Here is a 22294-nt window from a genome sequence, read left to right on the forward strand (position 1 = left end):
GAGATTGTTAGAAATGCAAACTCTTGGAATCTGTCACAGACCTACTGAATCAGAAACTCTGGGGTGGGACCCAGCTGTTTTAACAAGCTCTCTACGTGATCCTGAGGCATGCTCACTTTTGAGGTTCACTGCCCTGTGAGTTCCAAAATTTCTTCTGCCTCTGGGAGTCCCGGAATTCTGATTGCTGCAGAAATTGCTGGCAACCCTGCAATACCCCAGACTGGAAATCTATCAACACTAGAGGTGACCCTGGGGGACCACTGCCACATGCTCCCTTCCAGTGTTCCATCTCTTTGATTTTTCCACCACTTAAAAGTGTATAGAAAAAATAAATAAATGAAAGTGTATGGAATAGCTGCTATCACAAAACCAGAAATAAGTGTTATGAGGATGTGGAGAAATTGGAACACTTGTGTAGCCGTTTTTTGTGGGAATGTAAAATGGTGCAGCCACTGTGGAAAGCAGGATGGTGGTTACTCAAAAAATTAAAAATAGAATTCCCGTATGGTCCAGCAATCCCACTTTTGGGTATATATTAAAAACAATTGAAAATAGGACCTTGAAAAGGCTATTTGTACATTTATATTCACAGCGTCATTATTCACAATAGCCAAAGGGTGAAAATAACACAAGTGTCCATCGAGAGATGAATGGATAGACAAAACGTGGTATAGACATAAAACAGAATATTACTCAGCCTTAAAAAGGAAGGAGATTTTGGGACACCTGGGTGGCTCAGTTGGTTAAGTGTCTGCCTTTGGCTCAGGTCATGATCCCAGGGTCCTGGGATCAAGTCCTGCATAGGGCTCTCTGCTCAGTGGGGAACCCGCTTCTCCCTCTGCCTGACGCTCCCCCTGCTTGGGCTCTCCCACTCTCTATCTGTCAAATGAATAAATAAAATCTTTTTAATAAATAAATACATAAAATGAGAGATGAAGCATGTGGTACTTGCTAGGCTTAATAAGTAGTAGGCATCATTGTTATAGGAGAATAATTTTAAAAGTACTGTTACCAAGGGGCTGTAATAATTCTAAAGACTTTCAAACACGGCTGGTTAATAGTAGCACATGTTTACCGTAGCAAGTGTGAGAAGTACTTACAAATTATAAAATAAAATTCACTTCTGATCACACCAGCCAGAGATGGTCATATATACTATCTCAGCGTGCAGGGCTCCAGACCTATTCAAAACCTGGACCCGCCTGGCACTCCTTCGGGACTCAGCCTCCCTTAGATCCCATTGTCCTGCTCTGTAAAGTGGGTTCGGTAACACCTTCTCACAAGGTTGTGTGAGCATTAAATCAGGTAATGTTCATAAAACGCTCAGCCTGGCGGGATAAGCCAGATGCTCAGATCGTTGATCATTACGATATCACGGTCACTAGGAAGGAGACCATTCTTCATTCTCTGTCACTTTACACTTACAGACGCACACATCATTTGCCCCGGAATACCTTTCATCTCTCTGTTGGTGTCAACAGCTCACCACAAAAATCTGCATGTTTCTAACTGAGCCAGGAAGAGTAGGGACTCCAGCAGAAACGTGACCAATTTCTCCAAGAAATAGAATTGCCAGCCCGTACTTTTTAAAACTTCATTGATGTATTATTGCCATATAATAAACTGTACATCTTTAAGTGTAAAATTTGATTAATTTTAACTTAGGAAAAATCACTCATGAAACCATCTCCACAGTCAAGAGCGAGCGTATCTGGCACTCACATTCCCTTGGGATCTTGTAACCCCCCCCATCCTGCCTCCCCCCACATCACCACTGATCTGCCCTCTGTCACTACAGGGGAGTATAAAAAGTATACTTGCTATACTTTTTTTTTTTAAGACTTTTTTATTTGAGAGAGAGAGAGAGCACAAGCAGGGGGAGCGGCAGAGGGAGAGGGAGAAGCAGGCTCCCCACTGAGCAGGGAGCCTGATGCGGGGCTCGATCCCAGGACCCTGGGATCATGACCTGAGCCGAAGGCAGATGCTTAACCATCTGAGCCGCCCAGGCGGCCCTGCATTTCCTATACTTTTATACAAATGAATCACACAGCTCGTGTTCTTTTTGCCCTGCTCATTTCACGCAGAACAGTGCCTTTGAGCGCCACTCCTACTGTTTTGTGTGCTAGCCATGAATTCATCTCTTTATTTGGCTGAGCAGTGAGCATTCCATTGTTTGGCTAAACTATGGTTTGTTTATCCATTCACCTGTTAAAGGGACACTTGGGTTGTTTCCATATTTTGGCTATTACAGGTAAAGCTGCTATGAGCCTTCCTTGCAAGTCTGTGTGCGGATATATGTTTTTGTTTCTTCCAATCCAATTTTAAAAATAAGTATTCTCTCCAAATGCTGGTTGCGTCCAGCTTTTTTCTCAAGAACGTAGAGGATGCCCCTTGCTCTTGGGTCAGACGCTTGTGGGGTAGGTTTTCGGTAGGGCTGGTTTTCCTCGTGCTGTATTCTCACAGGAGACGAGGCAGCCTTTTTCTTCTTACATTAAGTGCAGGAGCCATGGAGATCAGTAGGATTTTTAGGCAGGAGGTTTACGGCAGCCACTGTAGGGATCTACACTAAGGACCCCTCGCAAGGGCCTGGCTCAATGAGATCGAAAGCCTGAGACTGCAGCTGCACCTGGCTTCTTAGCTTCCCCCATGAGGCAGAGAAACAGGGGAAACTGAGGCACTGAAGAGGCAATTTAATTTGGGATCGTTGGGCCAGGCGCTCTCTACTAGGACTGCCTTTACCTTCCCACTGGCCTGACCTTACATTTATTGAGAAGCCAGATGCCTGAAGTGATGTCACTTGAAAACAAGGAATGACACACTGAGGTCTTCTTAATTGAAAGGGACGGGCTACATTATTTACCCATTAACTCCTCGCTCCTGCTCAGGGGCAGTGCTTTTTAGCCTCAGGGTTCTATAATCCTGAACGAAATATTTCCAACATCACCATGCTCATCCAAAAATAAATAAATCTCAGCACCCCCACAGCTGTGTCCTTATTTGCTGAAGGAAAGAGAAGATAAACACAGTTATTGTGACTCACAATATTTGTGTAAAAGACACCACAGTGGATCCTTCCTAAGTACTCCCAATGATAATATTTGGGGAACTTTAATTTTTTATCTTAGATGGCCCTGCGCCACTTTGTGCGGCTCTGGGCTTTTCCCCCAGTGTCAACACCTAGGGTAGGTTCGAAGGGCTTCGGGGGATGACCTGGGGCTTCCAGGAATTGCCTTTGCTCCCAGACATGGAGGCGAGTTTCCCCTCTTCAGCAGTGTCAGGCAGAACACCCCCCTGTGGCACCGGACCTTTGCAGACCCACTCACCCGGGGCTGAAGCAGGGGCTCTCCAGCGTGAGAGCTGTCAGAATCCCCCAGAGGGCACGCCGACCGGACACCAGAGGACCTCAGAGCTGTGACTCGGTCAGGGCGGGGCCTAAGCATTTGTGTTTCTGTCAAGTCCCCCGGTCCTGCTGGTGTTCCTGGGACCTCACTTTGAGAACCACTAGTCTAATGCTTCTCTTTCTCCCCAAACTCCCTAAAATGTTAATTCACAGCTGGGGAACTGACTTGCAGCAGCCTGACAGGAGACCCCCCCCAGGGGGTTCAGGCTTAAATAGGGGGGATAAGCTGGGAGGGATAAGAAAGTCCACTTTGCTGGTTCCCAGGCCTGGAGAAAGGGGAATTTTCTCAAGGGGTCAAGAGTCTGCCTGGTAGCTGACAACCTTCTGGAAGGTACCCAGATTTGGTCACTCCATGGAGATGATTCTGTTTGGAGAGATTTATCCTGGATTCTCCATGGCTGTCTGAAGTTCAGGGTGTCTGAGCTCAGACCCCGGGACTGAGTCAGAGAGATGAGGGAGCCTGAGGCCTGAGTCTGGGAGCCTAGTCCATCTTGGTTGCCTGAGAGGGTGTCCACAGGCCTGGAGGAAAGCGGTCATTGGGAACCAGTGTCATGTTGGGGGAACCTCGTGAGCCTGAGACTTGGGCCTGGAATGGGGGGCAAGCAGTCTGCCAGGCAGCCACCCTGAGCAGCAGAGCAGAGAGTGTGGGGAAATAAAGGGGGAGGTGGCTTCCCAGTTTGAGGGCAGTGGTGACTTGGGCTGCATTCCAGCACAATGCCCTGTGTCTGGGCCTAGCAAATGAGGCATAGTGCAGCTCCCAGGTCACTCGCAGGGCCGACCTAAGGGCTCTAGGCCCTGGTGCTGCCACGTTGGCTCACCTGTTTCTCTGGGTTCTAGCCCTGGTCCCTGGCCACTGACATCTAATAGGCCTTCCTGACTGTGGCTATCCTCCACACTCCCCTCCCCACCCCCACACTTGGGCCCTTCCGGGCTTCAGAGGAGCACGCTCCTGGATTGTCTGGTGTCAGACCACCCCAGGGGCCTATCCTTGCCACTTCCTGATTTTGCATCCAGCTTCCCAGTTCTTGGTCCTTGATGCCCACTCGGGGCCCCTCCCATCTGGAGGCCGGTCAGTGAGCCTGGCTCACCCTTTGACTCTGTGCCTTGCTTCAGGGTGGGAGCTGGGGCTTACTATAGAGAGAGAGCACCTACATGGGAGCAGGGGGCGGGCAGGAGGGAGAAAGAGAGAGAGGGAGAGAGTATCTGGAGCAGATTCTGGGAGATGCGTGGCTCGAGCCCAGGACCGTGAGATCATGACCTGAGCTGAAACCAGGAGTTGGATGCTCAACTGACTGAGCCTCCCAGGTGCCCCCGCTTTCAAGTTCTTTTAAGCCTTGCACTGGCTTCCTCCTGCTGGTCAGACAAGTGGGACAATCACTTTGCCTCTCTGGGCAGCACATTCTCCCTTGGTGTCGGGTTTGTTATGAGGATTATGTAAGATATGCATATCAATAAGATAAAATGCATATCAGTGCCCTCCCATCCTTGTTCCCACTTCCAGAACGGTGGTCCACTTTGAGCCTCCTGTCTAGCACCAGAATGTGGCTCTCGGGTTGGCAATCTGGAGCTTGGGCTATACGCTGCGGCGGGGGGGGGGGGTAGTACGCACTGAGGCAGAGCCAGGTGAGGCGAGAAGGGTGGCCTGGACTCTCCCCCCGGGTCATGAAAGTTCAGATGACATGGGGATGTGAAAAAGTGTAGAAGATGCCCTGAAAAGATAATGGTTAGAATGTGAGACAATTCAAACCGCGAGGGACCTTGGCCTGGAAGGAAGGAAGGGGGCCATTCTCCTTCTCGGAGGTGGGGCTAATGCTGGCGAACCCCATGCAGGTCGTCTTTTCTGTTAAAGGAATTTAAAGGGGTCCTGGAGCCCCACCCTCAGCCAAGCTGGTGCCTCACGATGCACCCATTCCTTACCCATTACGTTCCGAATGGGAGAGGGCAGAAAGCGAGAGAAGGTGGCCGCTTGACAGACGTAGATTTAGGGACCAAGAGAACAGTAACCACCCCTGCAGGTGCTGATCTTTACTATTGCCCACACACTTTTGACCGCACACAACCCCATGAGGGAAGCAGGGGCCTTTGTCTCCAATTTACAGAGGAAGTAGTGTCCACCGGTGTCCACAGGGGACTCCACTTAAGGGGACGTGATGGCAGGGAATGGAGTCGGGACACCTGGCTGCAGCTTCCCGGCTCTGAGATAGTCCGTGCAGCCTGGATTCCCCACGTCCCTTCATCTGAGGAGGAAGACCTGGATTGCACTGATGGATGCAAAGTCCATGCTGAGCCTCGGCCAGGAGGAAGGGAGCTGGTGGGAGGAAGGAGGGACTGGTGGGCAGGGGAAGGCTCGGAAGGGAGGTGGGGCCTGCCCTGGCCTGCCTGGTATCTTGAGCCATCCTCAGACTAAGGACTTTCCTGAGACTTTGAAGATAAGCCCCTCAAAAGTGCGCGGTGAAGATGCTGCTGGTTATAGCTCACAGGACACCTCCCTGGCGGGCGCCTTCCATCCTCCATCCTTCCGAACCCTCCAGCCACGTGCTGGCTGAGGAGAGCGCTTTTCCCGATGGGACTGTCCTCTGCTTATGGAAAAAGTAGGGTTGCCAGGTAAAGCGCAGGAATCTGCCTGGAGCATGCTTACACTATAAACTTACTTGTTGTTCCCTTGAAATCTGAAATTACTTGGGTGTCCCATCTTTTCTCCTATTTTTTGTACACATCTCTTTATTGGAAAACTCTGGTAGGCGCTGGGGCTCCTTAGGTCCTGCTCCCCGGGCCTGCAGCTGGATGTGCTGCAGGCTCTGTGTCCTGAGTCAGCGGCAGAGGATGAAGACGCAGGAGCCCATGCCCAGGGTAGACAGCGACACCACCCTGAGCTGAGGTCCCGTCATCAGCGGCAGTGAGCTGGGGAGGCTTCCTGGTGTCAGAGGCCTGACTCAACTCAGGACAAGGCAACCTGTCTTCTGTCACCTGGTTGGAAGCCTCCTCAGGGGCACTCCAGAGGTTGCCAGGGCTCTTCTGTGGGACATCCAGGAGGCCAGGCAAGTCACCTCATAACAGTCGCACAAAGAGCTCAAGGAAGTATCTCCCAGAAGTTCCCACCTGTTGGCGGTTTGCACCCCCGTGGAAGGGACAGACCTCCGGGTAGCATCAATCAGATGGTACCTTTGGATCCCAGACAAGCAGCTGGGGGTGAACATAGGCGCCATTAGGAGTATCAGTAAATCTGAAGGCCTGGAAGGAGAGCTTTGATCTCTTGGGGACATCTCGGGGCAGGAAGTGGGAAGGGTGTCCTTGACATGCCCCAGGCACCGACAATGCTTGAGGACATTGTACTGTAGATCCTGGTGGGGGCTGGTCACACACTTGTCTACCCACAGCTGTAAGGGCCGACAGGAGCTGCCAACCATGGCGTGTTCCATATGGTGCTCAGAGCCTGGGAAAATAGTGCTGATGTTGGTGGGGTCTGGAGTCCCCAGCACAACCCCATCCTGGGCTGTAGGAAGGTATGGACTGGGCCAAAGTCTCAAGCTGACGTTCAGTCGTCCACCCCCAGCTAGGGAGCCAGTCACCAAGGAGTCTGGGGACAAGGTGGAGGCTTCTGGGCACCTGGCCATAGAGACTGCAGAAGGCAGCAATGGCAGGCTGCTTGGGGTGTCTAGGTGGGGGTGTGTAGACCAACGTCAATAAAGAATTCCACTGTCTTGCCTGAGATCCTGCAGCTGCAGACACCACAGCCCCCCCCCCCCACCAGCACAAGAGGAGTCATGACACCAGTGCCTCGATCCTGTCTGACCAGTTACATTTTATTTTCTAAATCTGGCAGCTCCTCCCCACCCTGCCGGCCAACAAGGCATCCACACTGGAAGCCATGCTGTGGTGGGAATTTCTACAGCTTTTCCTACCCCAATTCAGGATTGTTTTGGAAGCAAGTGAAACTGCCTGAAAGAGGCAGAGTCTAGGGTCAGAGGGTTGATGGGAGGAAAGAGGAAGAGCCTGAGAGGCAGGCAGGGCCTGCATGAGAGTTTTTGATTCAGCACCTTAAGAAATTTCTTCTTGGCAAGGGGCCACTGTCTCAGCCAGTACGCCTTCCCCTCCACGTGGTTCTGCCCACCAGGGCCTGGCTCAGGGGTCTGACCTGTCTTCTTCGGGGAGCCCGTTGGCTATCTGTTCCCCAGGCCCAGCAGCTCCCACTGCTCTTCCCCAGGTATGTGGAGCTCTCTCCCGTTGCTGAAGCCCCGCTGGCAAGCCTCAGCCCTCCTGCCGGAGGCCCGCACAGCTCCGGATATCCCAGTTTAAGGCCAGTCCAACCAGCACAGAGCCCGACAGTCACCTTTGCTCTGCTGACGGTTTCTCTGTGGCTCTTCCAGGTATCTGCACAGGGAGGCCCCTCCCCAAGTCCATTCTGTCTCCTTACAATGACAACTGAAGGGTTCCAGGCAAGAGAAGACTAAAGGACAAACTTTTGCCCTTTCTCGCCACCCCATGGGGCTGGTTGAACTGGAATTGCTGGAAATCGCAAGAAAATTTGGTCTGGGTTTGAGAAAACACCCCTTGAACTGTAATTGGAAATTTGAATCCAGCCCCACATTTGCAAGGATGGCTGAAAACACAGAAGTTAACTGAATTTTGGCACTTCTAGTTACTGCTATTTAGGACACGAAGGGTAAGTGGCTTACTTCCATGTTGCATTTTCGTGGCCTGTTTGTAAAGGTTTTCATATATTTCTTAATATGTAGATAAAATACTTTCAAACAGTGGTTAATTTATACATTTCCATCTCTCTCTCTTTTTTAAAGATTTTATTTATTTGAGAGAGAGCACAAGGTGGGGGGAGGGCAGAGGGAGAAAAGCAGGCTCCTCACTGAGGAGCGCGATGTGAGGTTCAATCCCAAGACGCTGAGAGCATGACCTGAGCCAAAGGCAGACACTTAACCAACGGAGCCACCCAGGGACCCAGGGACCCCTGTGTCCCTCTCTTTTTTTTTTTTTTTAAAGATTTTATTTATTTATTTGACAGAGATAGAGACAGCCAGCGAGAGAGGGAACACAAGCAGGGGGAGTGGGAGAGGAAGAAGCAGGCTCATAGTGGAGGAGCCTGATGTGGGGCTCGATCCCATAACGCCGGGATCATGCCCTGAGCCGAAGGCAAACGCTTAACCGCTGTGCCACCCAGGCGCCCCCCCGTGTCCCTCTCTTAAACTGAGCAAGTCTTTTTATTTCCATAAGCATTTAAGTAAAATAAAATATTAATGTCAAATTAAAATGTTAAAATGAAAATTTCCACAGGGCCTTTAATTGCGATAGTGAATGATTTACTTCATTTTCTTGCTACGAATCATTTTGAAATTTAGCACTTTTAGTTTTAGCTTTTATTTTTTTTTTAAGTAGGCTCCACACTGGGTGTGGAGCCCAATGTGGAATTTGAACTCACCACCCTGAGATCAGGGCCTGAGCTGAGATTAAGAGTCATATGCTTAACCAACTGAGCCACCCATGCACCCCTAGCTATTGCCTTTTAAACCACCAGCAAAATGTGCCAATTGAATTCCAACATGATCATTACATTATTAATGGCTACAGGTTTTAACTTCCTCCACATTCCTTATAAATAATGTTGGGGCAGGGGAGGGACTTACTGTAAGACAGAAATCCAGCCAGAGGGGAGAACGCTGGATCTGTGCCTCATCTTCTCTGGTCACTGGAAGGGCTGATTATCAGCCTAAATGCACCTTGGCTCCTTATTTGAATCCAAATGAAAATGGCCGTCACGAGTCAGTGCCAGCTTTGCTCTTTGAAGGCTGCTTTTTGTCTACAAATTGTTAAAAGATAAACTGCAGCATACGAAAAATTTTAACAGTTTATTTGAGCAAAAATCGATTCCAGGGGCGCCTGGGTGGCACAGCGGTTAAGCGTCTGCCTTCCGCTCAGGGCGTGATCCCGGCACTATGGGATCGAGCCCCACATCAGGCTCCTCCGCTATGAGCCTGCTTCTTCCTCTCCCACTCCCCCTGCTTGTGTTCCCTCTCTCGCTGGCTGTCTCTCTCTGTCGAATAAATAAATAAAATCTTAAAAAAAAAAAATCGATTCCAATCAGGCAGCGCCAAGCTGGAAGTGGCTAGGAGCTCTCTGCAAGCCGGAGTCTGCGGCGAGAGAGAAGATGCCCAAGTGAAGAAAGGAAATTATTTACTGGCTACAGCTTAAAGCCTAGCGGCTGTCATGGCTGTCCTTAGGTTTTGATTTGTAACCTTGAGGCATTTATAGGCTTAGATTTTGGTTTGCTTACATAGGCAGCCATGGTATTAGAGCCACCTCAGTCTAACGGCCTCTTTGTTTAATTGATTCAACGTTTGAGTAGAATTGGGTGCTGGGCTCTTTTCCTACACCAGGCTGTTTCATTTGTAAATCAGTGACTTCATTAACGACTGGGACTCTATTATTCCTCCAGGGACGACAGGAAGAGGATTATAATACAGTCTTACAGGGTCTGTTAATGCTGCTAGATTGGTCCATAGTCCTGGAGCCCTGGGGGAGAGCAAGGCACATTTTGTCAGGAAAGATCCACTGAAGGAATCCAATTATCTACACAAACTGTTGGGAGGGGCTAATGGGAGGGACCCTTGGGGATGTCTGGGTATGGAACTTGTAGGATTCTCAGGTCCCTCTGGTCCGATCCCTAGCTTGACCACCAACAACCTGAAGGCATCATCTCAGAGCTTCTGGGTTTAGCAGAGTGCTTAGTGCATAGCAAGGGCCCAACACCTTGTTCTTGAAGAGAAAAACTTAAAAAATTTTACATGTATAGGGGAACCAAACCTGAAGAGGTTATCTGACCGAGATCATAAAGGTAGTTTCGGGCTGAATCACAATTTCCAATTAAGGCCATTGCTGCTCCATCATTAGCCACCGTATGTCATTCATGGAATGTGCATTCAATCTCCTCATCTAAGGGTGAGGGGCTGTGGAGTACAGTAAGTCCCTCTTCACCCTCAGAATAATTTACAATCTACTGAGAAAGATATAACTGTATAAAACTAGATTCAATATATGCTGGTACTTACTGATTTAAGTGAATCTTTTCTAGGAATCATTTCCATGGACACAGATAAAAGCACAAACCTCCTCTTACAGTCTTTCGTAACTCAGTAAATAACCAGTTGCTTAGGCTACTGGATCTTCCTAGACTTTCTTTCTCCCTTCCTCTGTCAACAAATCCTGCTGGTTCAATCTTCAGTTCTACCCAGAATCAAATGACAGAATTACAAGCCAAAGAATGAAACTTTTGGCTACAGAAGATCAAACCTCAGGTATGTATGCCTATGAAGAATCAAGACCAAAAGTCTCTGAACATTGGTCAGTTGAGTTTGAAGCATGTCATGTCTACCCAAGAAAGGTTATTCTCTGAAGGCCACTGACTTGGGAGTAGTAGTGTCAGCAATCAGAATCGAGCAGGGCTAGCTATGCCTCTTATTCTGGTGTACATGTAAAGGGACTTTATTTGGCCTCAGGGGTCTCCTCTTTTGGAATCATGCAATTTTGAAAGGGAAAAGTATGGCACCCCTCTCATTAAAGAACTAGCTTGTTTACATCATAGAATGTAACTCAAAGTCTTTAATGTTTCTGACAAGTTCTTTTCTAAGACCTGAGCTAGTGCGAGTAGGATTCTGGTATTTCGATAAAAATAGGATCCCTAGATATTCAGAACCTGATTTCTTCCTCTTTATTAACCTTAAACTCTTCTGGAGTTACAAGGACTAAGTTTTACGGAGGTTTATTTAGAAATACTAAGAGGGCTGCTATGGCACTAATGGGGACGTATTCTGGCTTCTCTCGTTGGGGGCATGAGTTACACACTAACCTGGTCTTTGGTGCCGTTACTTTATATTCTCTAGACAATTCAGCAAAATGGCACAACATGGTCAAATTCTAACATCCGGAAGGATTGCACTGACGGCCAAGCTACAGGGCAGGGTCAGTGGAGGACCCAAGTAACCAGAAGCCCTAATATCAACTGTTTTGAGAAAAGTAGAACATGGGATTCTTCAAAAAGTCTAACATAGGCTGAGAAGGTCAGCTCTGAACAACTCACCCAGAGAGGAAGGGAACACCCTCCTGCACACTGGCCATGCACGGCTATCGGGAATGCAGGGCTCCTACCTGCTGCCTCCATACTGGAGGTCCTCAAAACAGGTCTGTTGAGTGAAATGAGTGATAAGGACCACAGTCCAACAAAAATCAGCCTAGTTAAGTGCAAGAGAAGAATCCTGAGCCCTTTTAAAACAGACTGCTTTGCTCTTGTTACTGAGGACTTCTCGTGTTTGCTATTCCCTAATAGGCGAGGTACAATAATTTTAAAAGAGAATTCTTAAATTAGTAAGAAAGTAAGGTCTCGCAGAGAACAGACAAGCTTCTTGTAATTTATTTGAGTTATTTCCAAGCAACAGTTACAAAAGTTTTTAATTTTTATAATACTCTTGATAAGAAAATAAAATTTAAATAAAAATACATTCTCAACAATACAACATGGTTACACAAATTCACTACATTAAGTTTTGATAACTTACATATTCAAACTGACAGTGTAAAAACCAATATTTACTAGCAACATATTAATTTCTTAGTTAATAAAAATGGAAGCAGATAATATTGGTCAAGACAGGTTATTTAACTCTAGAATGAGTCCTGTATTTTTCGCATACTGTAAGGACACCTAAAAGGCTTTTTGTAGCACTGTCATTACAGGATGTACCGTTACAACAAATTAAAGGTGCTTTTACTTAAAAAAAAAAAAAAAAAAAAAAAAAAGGAAAAAAATCTGTTTTCTAAAACCTGGCATGAATGAGCCTTTCTGATAAATGAATGAAATTAGGCTTCAGAAAAAAATAAAAGCCACATCATTCATCACTTTTTTTTTAATAATAAGGAAAATCTAGATTTGACATTTAACCATTACCCGTGACATTATAAACATATTTCTTTGGCAAATAAAATCATTCAATTTGATAAATTATACTCCTGGGGGTAAAAAACTTTGCTATTGCTATCCTCTTATTAAGTGAATATTAAAAAACCAAACTAAAAAAACCCACAACAAACAATAACAAGAACAGATCACCACAACTGCAACTGCTGGAAATGGCTAAACTAAAAACCAGAACTGGCATTTATGGCAAGAGTTTCTCCAAATCATCCTTTTCTCTCCTTCTAGGCGTTTTCAGGTTTTTAGGGTGAAGTGAGCTGCCATGTTTTTTTTCAAGTGTGGAAAAGGCAGAGAAAGCAGATCTGGTAGCAAAAATCAAAGTACCCATAGGTAACAGCAGAGGAATGAGGCCCTTGGAAGCAAGTACCTAGGTTCACTTTGGGTCCTACCAACATGGTCTCTTATTTCAGTAGACTTTCAAAGAAAATTAATTTAATTTCACATTACTTCTTTTTGGCTGTGCCAAGCTGGTTAATTCCAGTCAAAAAGGTTGTTTAAAAGTGTCATGTGAAGAAAATAAGTAATATGACTGAACTTTTCTGTTCAAATTCTGAGTTATGTATTGACACAGCTTTGGTCCCTTTGACAATGCCATGATTTTTAGAAGCAATCATGATTGGGAATTTGGTATTAGAAATACTTAAAAAATATTTCTTTTGCCTTGAAAAAGAACAGAGGTCTTAAAACAGCCACTAAAGAATAACAAGTGGTACTTGGCAATGCTCACATGTCCTTTTCAGAGACTCTTAAAAGGAAATTTCAATCGGAAAGAAATTCAGCAATGAAAAATTTATTAAATGGTTAAATTCTTTCGTATTTGTAAATCAGTGTAATTTACGGAATACACAAGCTCATAAAATTTAAAGGAGTCTTTCAAACTTGTCTTTAAAGTGGGATAGGAATAAACCTACCATAGAGACTAGGACTGATTCTTAAAACCAATTGATTTTCACAAGTCATTCAGAGAAATACATTGCTCAGTTATAATCAGTTATGGGACAACTTTGATTGTGTGCCAATGATCTTTAAAAAAATTCCCTATTAACAAATATAATTTAAAAACAATTACTCACCAATAAAATAATTGGCAAAGTGTATCCTGATATACAGCTTATGCTCAGAAAACAAAAAAAGCACTACTAGCTAGACTTACATTAATAAGTCACAGTTTTAAACAGAAATATGTAAATACTACAAGGTTCAAAGTACCACATTTAGAAAATGTTATAATTTTAAAAGACAAAATAAGAGTACCATGGTTTTTAATACTGATGAAGCAATGTGCATCTCTCTTAACTTCAAGGAGGCAACTTGCTTCGACTGCTATTTACAATTATGGTTTTTAGGATAAAAGTAAATTATTAGGGAAAAAGAGGATTCAAACAGTTGCTTGCCCAAACTCCATTTGGCAAGCAGGCAATAAGAAAAACAGCAATGAAATACAAACATTTTCAGGAAAGCACTATCTCTAGACTTAAACACTGATCATTCAACTGATCATAAAGATGAGATACCACAGAGTATCTACAGTATAATCCGGGGCAGCCCGGATTATTAAAGTGCGCCAAGTGACTGTTCTCGAGTTAGCTCTCACCCTCACACTAGGAGGAGGGCGTCCTTATGGTGGCCCTTATAGTAACATGGAATAACAGGGGAAGTCAAGTGATTTTCCTAACACCTTCTTTCACTGACTACTGTCTCTTCTTTTTCAGAAGAGATGTTCTTGTAAGTCGTGTTAACTCGAACTTTCAAATCAAGAAAACGAGTACCTGATATTTAAAATAATGAAAAAAAATTTAGTGGTCTCATTGTATTCCGTCTGCCATCACTCATCCCAAATGTAAACAAGATGCAAACAACAGTACATGTTCCCTGATTCCTCCTGTCTTGAGTTCTGTTTACATCTTTAAATAGGCAAAAGGATCTACCAACTTTCAAGGATGCTCTGGCAGTTTTTGAAAGTCCCTACCATAATCTGTACTGACTAACAGACAAAAGGAAAATCTCTCTCTTTTTTTCCTTTTTGAAGAGGGAGGGTATAGATGAACTAAATGGAAAGCTCTGAATTGTCATGGATTGGATTTTCTAGTAAAACACAACATTGGCAGTATAGAGCAGGCACTAATGGTAGTGAAAAGTCCACAGAACATGGAGTGTTACAAGAAGAGATGGTTTCTTGCTATGGAGGAGTTCTCCTTTTGTTACAAAGCTTCTTTACGAAGATTCTTTCTATTAAAAAGAAGTTGCAGACACATGGCTTTTGGCATAGAAGATACGAAGGGAATCTTGAATTTCAAATTCTCTAGTAATGCATCAATAGCAGGATTCCCAGTTACTTTCAATTATTAAATATTAAATACAATGTGAATATAGGTGACACCGAAGCCAATGTTCATTCTTAAATACCAGGAACAAAATAAACAATGATTTGAAAAATTCCAACAAAAATAATATTTTCCAGTTCTTCTGAATCCGTTGGTCATACTCTAAGATGCTTTTCCTACAATTGGATTTTCCCTAGAAAATAAAACCGTTTGTCAAAAGTCAGAATATATAACATTTTAAAAAGTGACAAATTATCTCACAGTATCCATTAAGTATTTGTAATTTTCCCTTGATAATCTCTCAAGTCTTTATTTTTTTTTGAAGATTTTATTTATTTATTTGTCAGCATGCACAAGCAGGGGGAGTGGCAGGCAGAGGGAGAAGCAGGCTCCCTGCTGAGCAAGGAGTCTGATGTGGGACTCAATCCCAGGACCCTGGGATCATGACCTGAGCCGAAGGCAGACGCTTAACCAACTGAGCCACCCAGGCATTTCTCTTATGTCAAGTCTTATTTCATTAATTCAACAACTACTTACTGATCAGCTAATTAAATGTTAGGCACTACTTTAGAAGCTGTGAATACAGCAGTGAACAAAACAGACAAAACCTTGCTCTCATGGAACTTACTTTCTGGTATAGGGCAGTAAAACGAACAAGTAAACTATTTAGTACAAGAGAGACAGTTTTTTTTTTTTTCTAAAGATAGATTTTTAAATTTATTTATTTATTTGAGGGAGAGAAAGAGAGAGGGAGCATGAGCACCTGTGTGTGCAGGGGGAGGGGCAGATGGGGAGGGGCAGAAGGAGAGGAGCAGACTCTGAGTGCTGAGACGGAGGTGGGGCTTGATCCTACAACCCCGAGATCATAATTCCAGTGGAAATGAAGAGCTGGACACTCAACCTACCGAGCCACCTGGCACCCTGAGACTGATATTTTTTTATAGAGAAAAATAGAGGTGGGAAAAGGTAGAGAAAGAGAGAGAGAGAGAGTGTGTGTGTGTGTGTGTGTGTGTCAGGGGTGGCGGATAGGTACTATTTAAGAAGAGTGGTCAAACATTGGCTAGGACCTCAAATGGAAATTTCTGGGGACTCCAAGAAAACTATATTAACACTGTTGGAAGAGAACCAATTACACTAATGGAGAGAAGACAGGATTCAGATGGTTACAATAACCTTTCTAATGTACTGAACCTTCTATCCAGGGAGAACATATATCTGTCAAACTGATTTTTATTGTTCATAAACCATAATGTAATTAATAATCACATTTCTAAAAGAGAGAGAGCGGGGAAGGGCAGAGGGTGAGGGGGAGAGAGAATCCTGATCAGGCTTCACGCCCAGAGCAGAGCCTTGGTGGGGGGCAGGGGGCTCAATCTCATGACCCTGAGATCACGACCTGAGCTGAAACCAAGAGTTGGATGCTCAACTGACTGAGCCACCCAGGTGCCCCATAATCACATTATTTTTAAAGAATACTTAAAATGGTGGGGCCAGGATCCAAAGCCCCTTCATTAATCAGCTGTATGACCTTGGGCAAAACACTTAACATCTCTGAGCCTCAGTTTCTCTAGCTGTAAAGTGGGAATATAACTATGTTGGGCTGATGTGAAGATGAATGAAACATTGTACACTGTGGTCTAAGAACCACCTCCCTCCCTATTCACCTCTGTGCGAACAGAACTCTGATCCTGGTGCTGACCCTGTGCAGCCCCATGTTCCAGGGAAAGCTGGGGTAACTTTAGATTAAGGTTCTTTTCTCTTAGTGAGAAGGAAATAACATCTTTCTGTCTCTGGATACTATTATATAAAAATAGTGAACTGTTACAGCTCCTTCATGACCATGAAAGGACAAAGTGAGGAAGACAGAAATCATCTTGTTGAGGATGGGTAAGTGGCTGGATGGTCCTTGATAACAGTACTGAGCTGCTGGACTAAACAACTATGAAATTTAGGACTTAATTTATGAGATTAAAAAATTTCCTCTGGTGGGGTGCCTCGGTCGCTCAGTTGGTTAAGGGTCTGCCTTTGGCTTAGGTCATGATCTCAGGGTTCTGGGATTGAGCCCCGGGACAGGCTCTGCGCTCAGTGAGCAGTTTGCTTCTCCCTCTCCCTCTGCCCTTCCCCCGCAAGAGAGCTTGTGCTCTTTCTTCCTCTCTCTCAAATAATAAATAAAATCTTAAAAGTAAATAAAAATGAATAAAATATTCCTAGGGTTAAGTCACCTCAGTGGGGATTCTAAAAACACTCTACATCATATGATGTAAAACACTAGGTACAGTGTCTAGTGGTGGACGAAGCTCCTAATAAAGTACTGGAAGCTGCTGCTGTCTCCACTGTAACAGCCACCCACATCTGAGACGGGTGCAAAGAATCAACTGTATAGTACTTCTAACACTTTCATAGCTGATTTTTTTTTTCAGTACTTAGCATGTATAAGGCACCGTGGAAGATATTGAGACCGAAGAGGAACGGTAAAAACAAAACAAAAACTTTGATTTAATAAAATAATTAAATTTTTTTTTAAAGATTTTATTTATTTATTCGACAGAGATAGAGACAGCCAGCGAGAGAGGGAACACAAGCAGGGGGAATGGGAGAGGAAGAAGCAGGCTCATAGTGGAGGAGCCTGATGTGGGGCTCGATCCCAGAACGCCGGGATCACGCCCTGAGCCAAAGGCAGACGCTTAACCGCTGTGCCACCCAGGCGCCCCATAAAATAATTAATTTTAACACTAGAAGTGGTGATCAAGCACAGCACCAACATAATGGAACAATAGCAGAACTGCAAAGACAAAGATCACTGTGTGAGTGGCCAGGGGAACTTTCGCACAAGAGAAAGGTTCTGAGCTGGGTCTTTAAAGATGAAGGTAAGCAGGAAGCCTGCATGTCAGGTGTGAGTACAGAGTAGCTGGAATCTCAAACAAATGTTTGAAAATATGTGTAAAGTATCTTAAAAATACTTACTTGCTCCCATATTTTGCACTACTTGATCTTTTCTTCCTATACTTCTCATGAGGTTCATCTAGCTTCTCTATGATGCTTTTTATCTGCTGAATTGTCTTAAAGGTTGTTACAGAATCCTCGATTACAAAGTTAGAATAATCATCAGGCTCTTTCTGCGGTCCTTGGTAGACTGCTATAGTTCCACAAGCCTCTAAAAGGAGCAGTAAAATCTCTGATCAGAAAACCAAATTCCATAAATGTAATCTTTAGTATAAATAAGAACTTTTCGAGTGTCTCAAGCTGGGAAGACTTCCCCCTGGAAATGCACAGATAACCCACATACTTTCATTTTATTAATTACAAACAACACATTCATGCAAAAACAGCATCTTCATGAGTATCTATGAAAAACGTCTCTTTGGGAGCTTATCAATGTCCACGTAAGTAACGTTTTGGTAAAGCTACGAGTATTTTCAACTTTAAGATAATGCCAAAGCAATTATTTCAGCAATTGGTAATGAAGGATCGTGGTTATATGAAAATATTTTAATTGTATATTTACCTTCCATTTTCTGCAGCTTAAGTAAACTGAGGGTAAAAAGGGAATAAATTCTTTCGGTTTCTCTGTCTTCATCAATATCTATTTGGATGTCTGCAGGGACACCTCTATGGTAAAAATGAAATTAGAGATATTGAAAAATTTCATTTTGTTAACATGACAAAGACTTCTGTTGACGAGATTAAAAAAACAGAACCTCAGAACTTTGCAGAAGGAAACTCAGAAATCTAGTCTCATTTGACAGTTTAATAAAATGGGGCCAAGAAAGGTTTGGTCATTACAGAACTCGAATCCAAAATCCAATCTAAAGAGAAATCATTTTCGTAACACCCAAGCTTCATCACAAAAGCAATACATTACTTCCTAAGTCCACAGGGCTACAATAGCTGTTCCACACAATTAGAAAGAGAACGCGAAGTCCTTCCTTGCTCAGGCTTGTGCCTCTACTTCCACATTGCCCCCCACCCCCACTTTTCTTGACTCGTGCCAACCACTATTTATTTGAGAACATCTGCATCATCCCAAGAAGAACCCTTGTATCCATTAGCACTCCCCAAACCTCCCTCCCTCTAGGCCATCACAACCACTCATCTACTTTCTGTCTACACATTAACCTATTCTGGATACTTTATATAAAATCATTATATAGTGTATGGCCTGTTTCTGGCCTCTTTCCTTTAGCATGTTTTCAAGGTCCATCCATGTTGCAGCATGTATCAAAACTCTATTACATTTTATGGCTGAATAATATTCCATTCTATTGATACACCACAGTTGCAACACTGCTTTTTTTAATCAGAAAGAAACTTACGCAGTACATGGCTGGCAGCCTAGAGCGTTTTCACTGGTCTCCAGACAGCAGAGCCAGTTCCCGTTGAGATACGCGGAGGGATGGTAGAAGCTGAGCCTGTTCTGATTGCATCGGCTCACCCTGCAGAGTACGTCTATCCATTCATTAGCTTCTACACAATTATTTGCCTGGACGTAGAGTGGTTTCTCCATATGTATTACTTGGAACATCTTCATAGGCAATTAAGATAAAAAGTTAGTAACAGAGTCTAAAAACCAACACAGTACAAATAGAAAAAGGTATGTAAGAGAAATACAGTTTCCTTGGCTATGTAACTGCTGCTCAGGTATTTTACAAACTGTTACTTTTCAAGTAAATTAGTTCCAAGGACAATGTGAGTCACATGGTACTAACTAGTACAACAGAATATTATTTTTAGAAGTCACACATGTCCAAAGAATGGACTATCATATAAATAGGAATAAAGGGAGGGAACTGCAGATAGAGGAAAAAGTATGAGTAAGGGCAAAGCAGTGGGAGAATACAGAGAAACAGGCTGTTTCTATAACTGGCTGGGACTATATTATTTAAGACTTACTTGAATGTCAAGTTGAAAGGTCAGATTAGAGGAGTACTGAGGAAAGTACCTTTAACTTAACAGGCTAGGCAGACTATATAAGGCATCAACAACAATGGACAATTTTATCTATTTTAAAAAATTTTTAAACATTTTATTTAAAAAAATTTTATGTGAGTATAGTGGACACACAATGTTACATTAGTTTCAGGAACAATAATGGGCAATTTTAAGACAGTTCTAGCCAGCAATTATAAAATACTGATGATTAATGGCAAACACAAAAACAACCTTGAAAATTTTCAATCAAGTAATATGTGCAATTTAAAAAGCCTTAAATGATTATTCATGTAACTTACGTTTTTCTTGTTGAAAGAGCTCTCTTCCAGTTTTTCCACAGCAAGAATGTTTTTCACTGGAATTGTGTAAATTGCATCTTTGCCTAAATAATGTAAGTAGAACAAAATTAAAATGATTTCCATCAGAATTATAAAGTAGGAGGTTAATTCTGTGAGGTTTAAGCTCACTCTCTTCTTCATAGTAGGAATATATGTAACCTAAAGATTTCCAAATGATATACATGTAAGTATTCTTTGTTTTACAGAACAAATGAATTTTGCTTGTTTTCTATAAAGTGATTTTCTCTTTACCTTTTTCAATATAAAATTTAAAACATTTTTGAGGACAAATGTGGGAAAAAATTTGATCTCGATGTAGAAAATTGAAATGTTATATTTTATAACAATTATATGGGAACTGAAAAAATAATACACTTAGCAGTAGAGGCCTGGTCAATACTTGCCCAGACATGTAATTTTCTTTCAGGGAATTCTCATGTAAGGAGTGAATCAGACTGCTAAGTGGGTTTTTCTGTTTTAACAGTCTAATATTTAAGGGATTGACCCTGAAAACAATGATTTTAAATTGGAAAACTGTTTATTACTATTACATATTGGCTGGTCAGATGACTAGAGCTACCAAATTTACTCTAAGAGATACAGGGAACAAGAGTAAAAATTTTATTTGGTAGTGTGCATCCTTTACACGTAATTTAAGAATTTAGAAATTTGAGTTTGCCTTTATTTTAAAGGAGCTCCATTATAATACGGCATGAGGATATGATACATTTCAATTTACAGTTTACCTGAGAATAGACTATATCTCATATAGTCATGGAAACTATAAGCAAATATAATTATGGCTTTTCTGGTCATTTTGTAATGTTCTTAGAAAAATCAAAGCTTTGCTTTTATTCTCCCAGAGTTTAAAACAGAGTTTAAGGATATGCATACTGAAGTGCTCGAAGTTAAGAACTTTATGTTCATACTGGTCCATGGGTTAATGTACACATTTTTGTAAAACACAATTATTTGCTTAATAAATGTTTTGGGTCTTGAACAGAGACGTTAACCTAAAATATTTAAGCCCGGGTGCTGGTATAATATCTAAAATTTGTGTAATTCAAGCAGATGTGATGTACATTTAGAAAAGATAAAGTTACTTAATTCAACTATCATTTAATGTCTAGTATATACCAGACACTCTTCTAACCACCTGGGGTACAGTGGTAAACAGAATATATAAGACCCCTAATGAAGTCTGCATTTAGGTCTAGAAAGAATGACAGAAGACAATTATTAGGTAGAGATAAATGCTATAATGAAAATAACCTAAGGTGATATAATAGAAAGTAGCTGGGAAGTTACTTTAAATTGGGTGGTTAGGGAAAACTTTTCTCAGGAAACATTTAAATTCAACAAATACAAATCCTAAGTGCATGAGAAAATAAGAAAAGACTATCAGCAGTCTCCTGGAAGCAGACAAGATCAAATTTACGGCAGCAGGGGGAGGGGAGAATAAACTGAAGGAAGCCACAGCCCGAACTACATGTAGGAAAAGACATCTGCAAAAGTAGTAGTTAGAAGAGAGCTTCAAGCCAGAGTCACTGGATACAGACAGCTGGGGACTGGGGACACAAGGACACACACACACACTCAGACATACAGCAGGATGATTACTAGGTAAGCTGCATCTGGGAGAGCTCCACGTCCCTCAGCTTTTACTAAGCAGCAGTCAACAGAGGTTTATGTCCCAGGCTAAGCAGTAATGACGCCTACTGGGGTTGCAGAGCAGTTGCTGTCACAGATAGTCGCTGATCCTCAGGAGGAAGGAGAGCACCCCCACAAGAAGACAAGCAGCAGCCTTGCCCCTCAGCGCTTGTCCTGTACCTCCCTCACAATCACTGGCAGTAAGCTACTGAACACTCAAGCAGGTGAACAGAGTGTAAAAACACAAAGATGAGTAAATCACCAAAAAGATCACCAAACAATGAGAGAAATCACCCTGAAAGAGAGACACAGATACAACAAATAGGACAACATCTGAGGAAATGAGGGATACAGTAACGTACCTCTGGGCACTGATCTACATGGAGCAGCACCACAGAGACTCCAGAGAATTTAGTAATTTTGCAGGAAGTTTCTATCTTTAGATTTGTTTAACAGACGAAGCAATCACATATTCTAGAACTGCTATATTGTTCATTTCTGGGCAAATTATAACATAGCATATGTAGAGAAAGTATATTGCTCCCAAGCACACATACTATCATGATGTCATTAGAGTTAACTTCACAGTAACTGAAATGAATTGCAAGGTGATTAGTAAAACAGAAGATTTTACTGAGGACTCCCCAAAAATACAGTACAAAAGGACAAAGAAACA

The 22294-nt window shown here is 43.2% G+C and overlaps 1 protein-coding gene across 2 annotated transcripts in view; it reads right to left on the reverse strand.

The window, feature by feature from the left end:
• Positions 1 to 11798: 11798 nt before the first annotated feature.
• RASA2 (RAS p21 protein activator 2) overlaps positions 11799 to 22294 on the reverse strand; it is a 117973-nt gene continuing 107477 nt past the window's right edge. For both annotated transcript variants that reach the window (XM_026497158.4, XM_026497157.4), the window contains exons 20-24: positions 19930 to 20012; positions 19015 to 19223; positions 18207 to 18310; positions 17666 to 17855; positions 11799 to 14894 (exon numbers count right to left, since the gene is read on the reverse strand). In XM_026497158.4, the coding sequence (XP_026352943.1) occupies positions 14864 to 14894; positions 17666 to 17855; positions 18207 to 18310; positions 19015 to 19223; positions 19930 to 20012 (617 nt within the window). In that variant the 3' untranslated portion in view covers positions 11799 to 14863. The remainder of the gene's footprint in view (positions 14895 to 17665; positions 17856 to 18206; positions 18311 to 19014; positions 19224 to 19929; positions 20013 to 22294) is intronic.

The sequence above is a fragment of the Ursus arctos genome, unplaced genomic scaffold, assembly GCF_023065955.2.
Source record: "Ursus arctos isolate Adak ecotype North America unplaced genomic scaffold, UrsArc2.0 scaffold_20, whole genome shotgun sequence".
NCBI lineage: Eukaryota > Metazoa > Chordata > Mammalia > Carnivora > Ursidae > Ursus > Ursus arctos.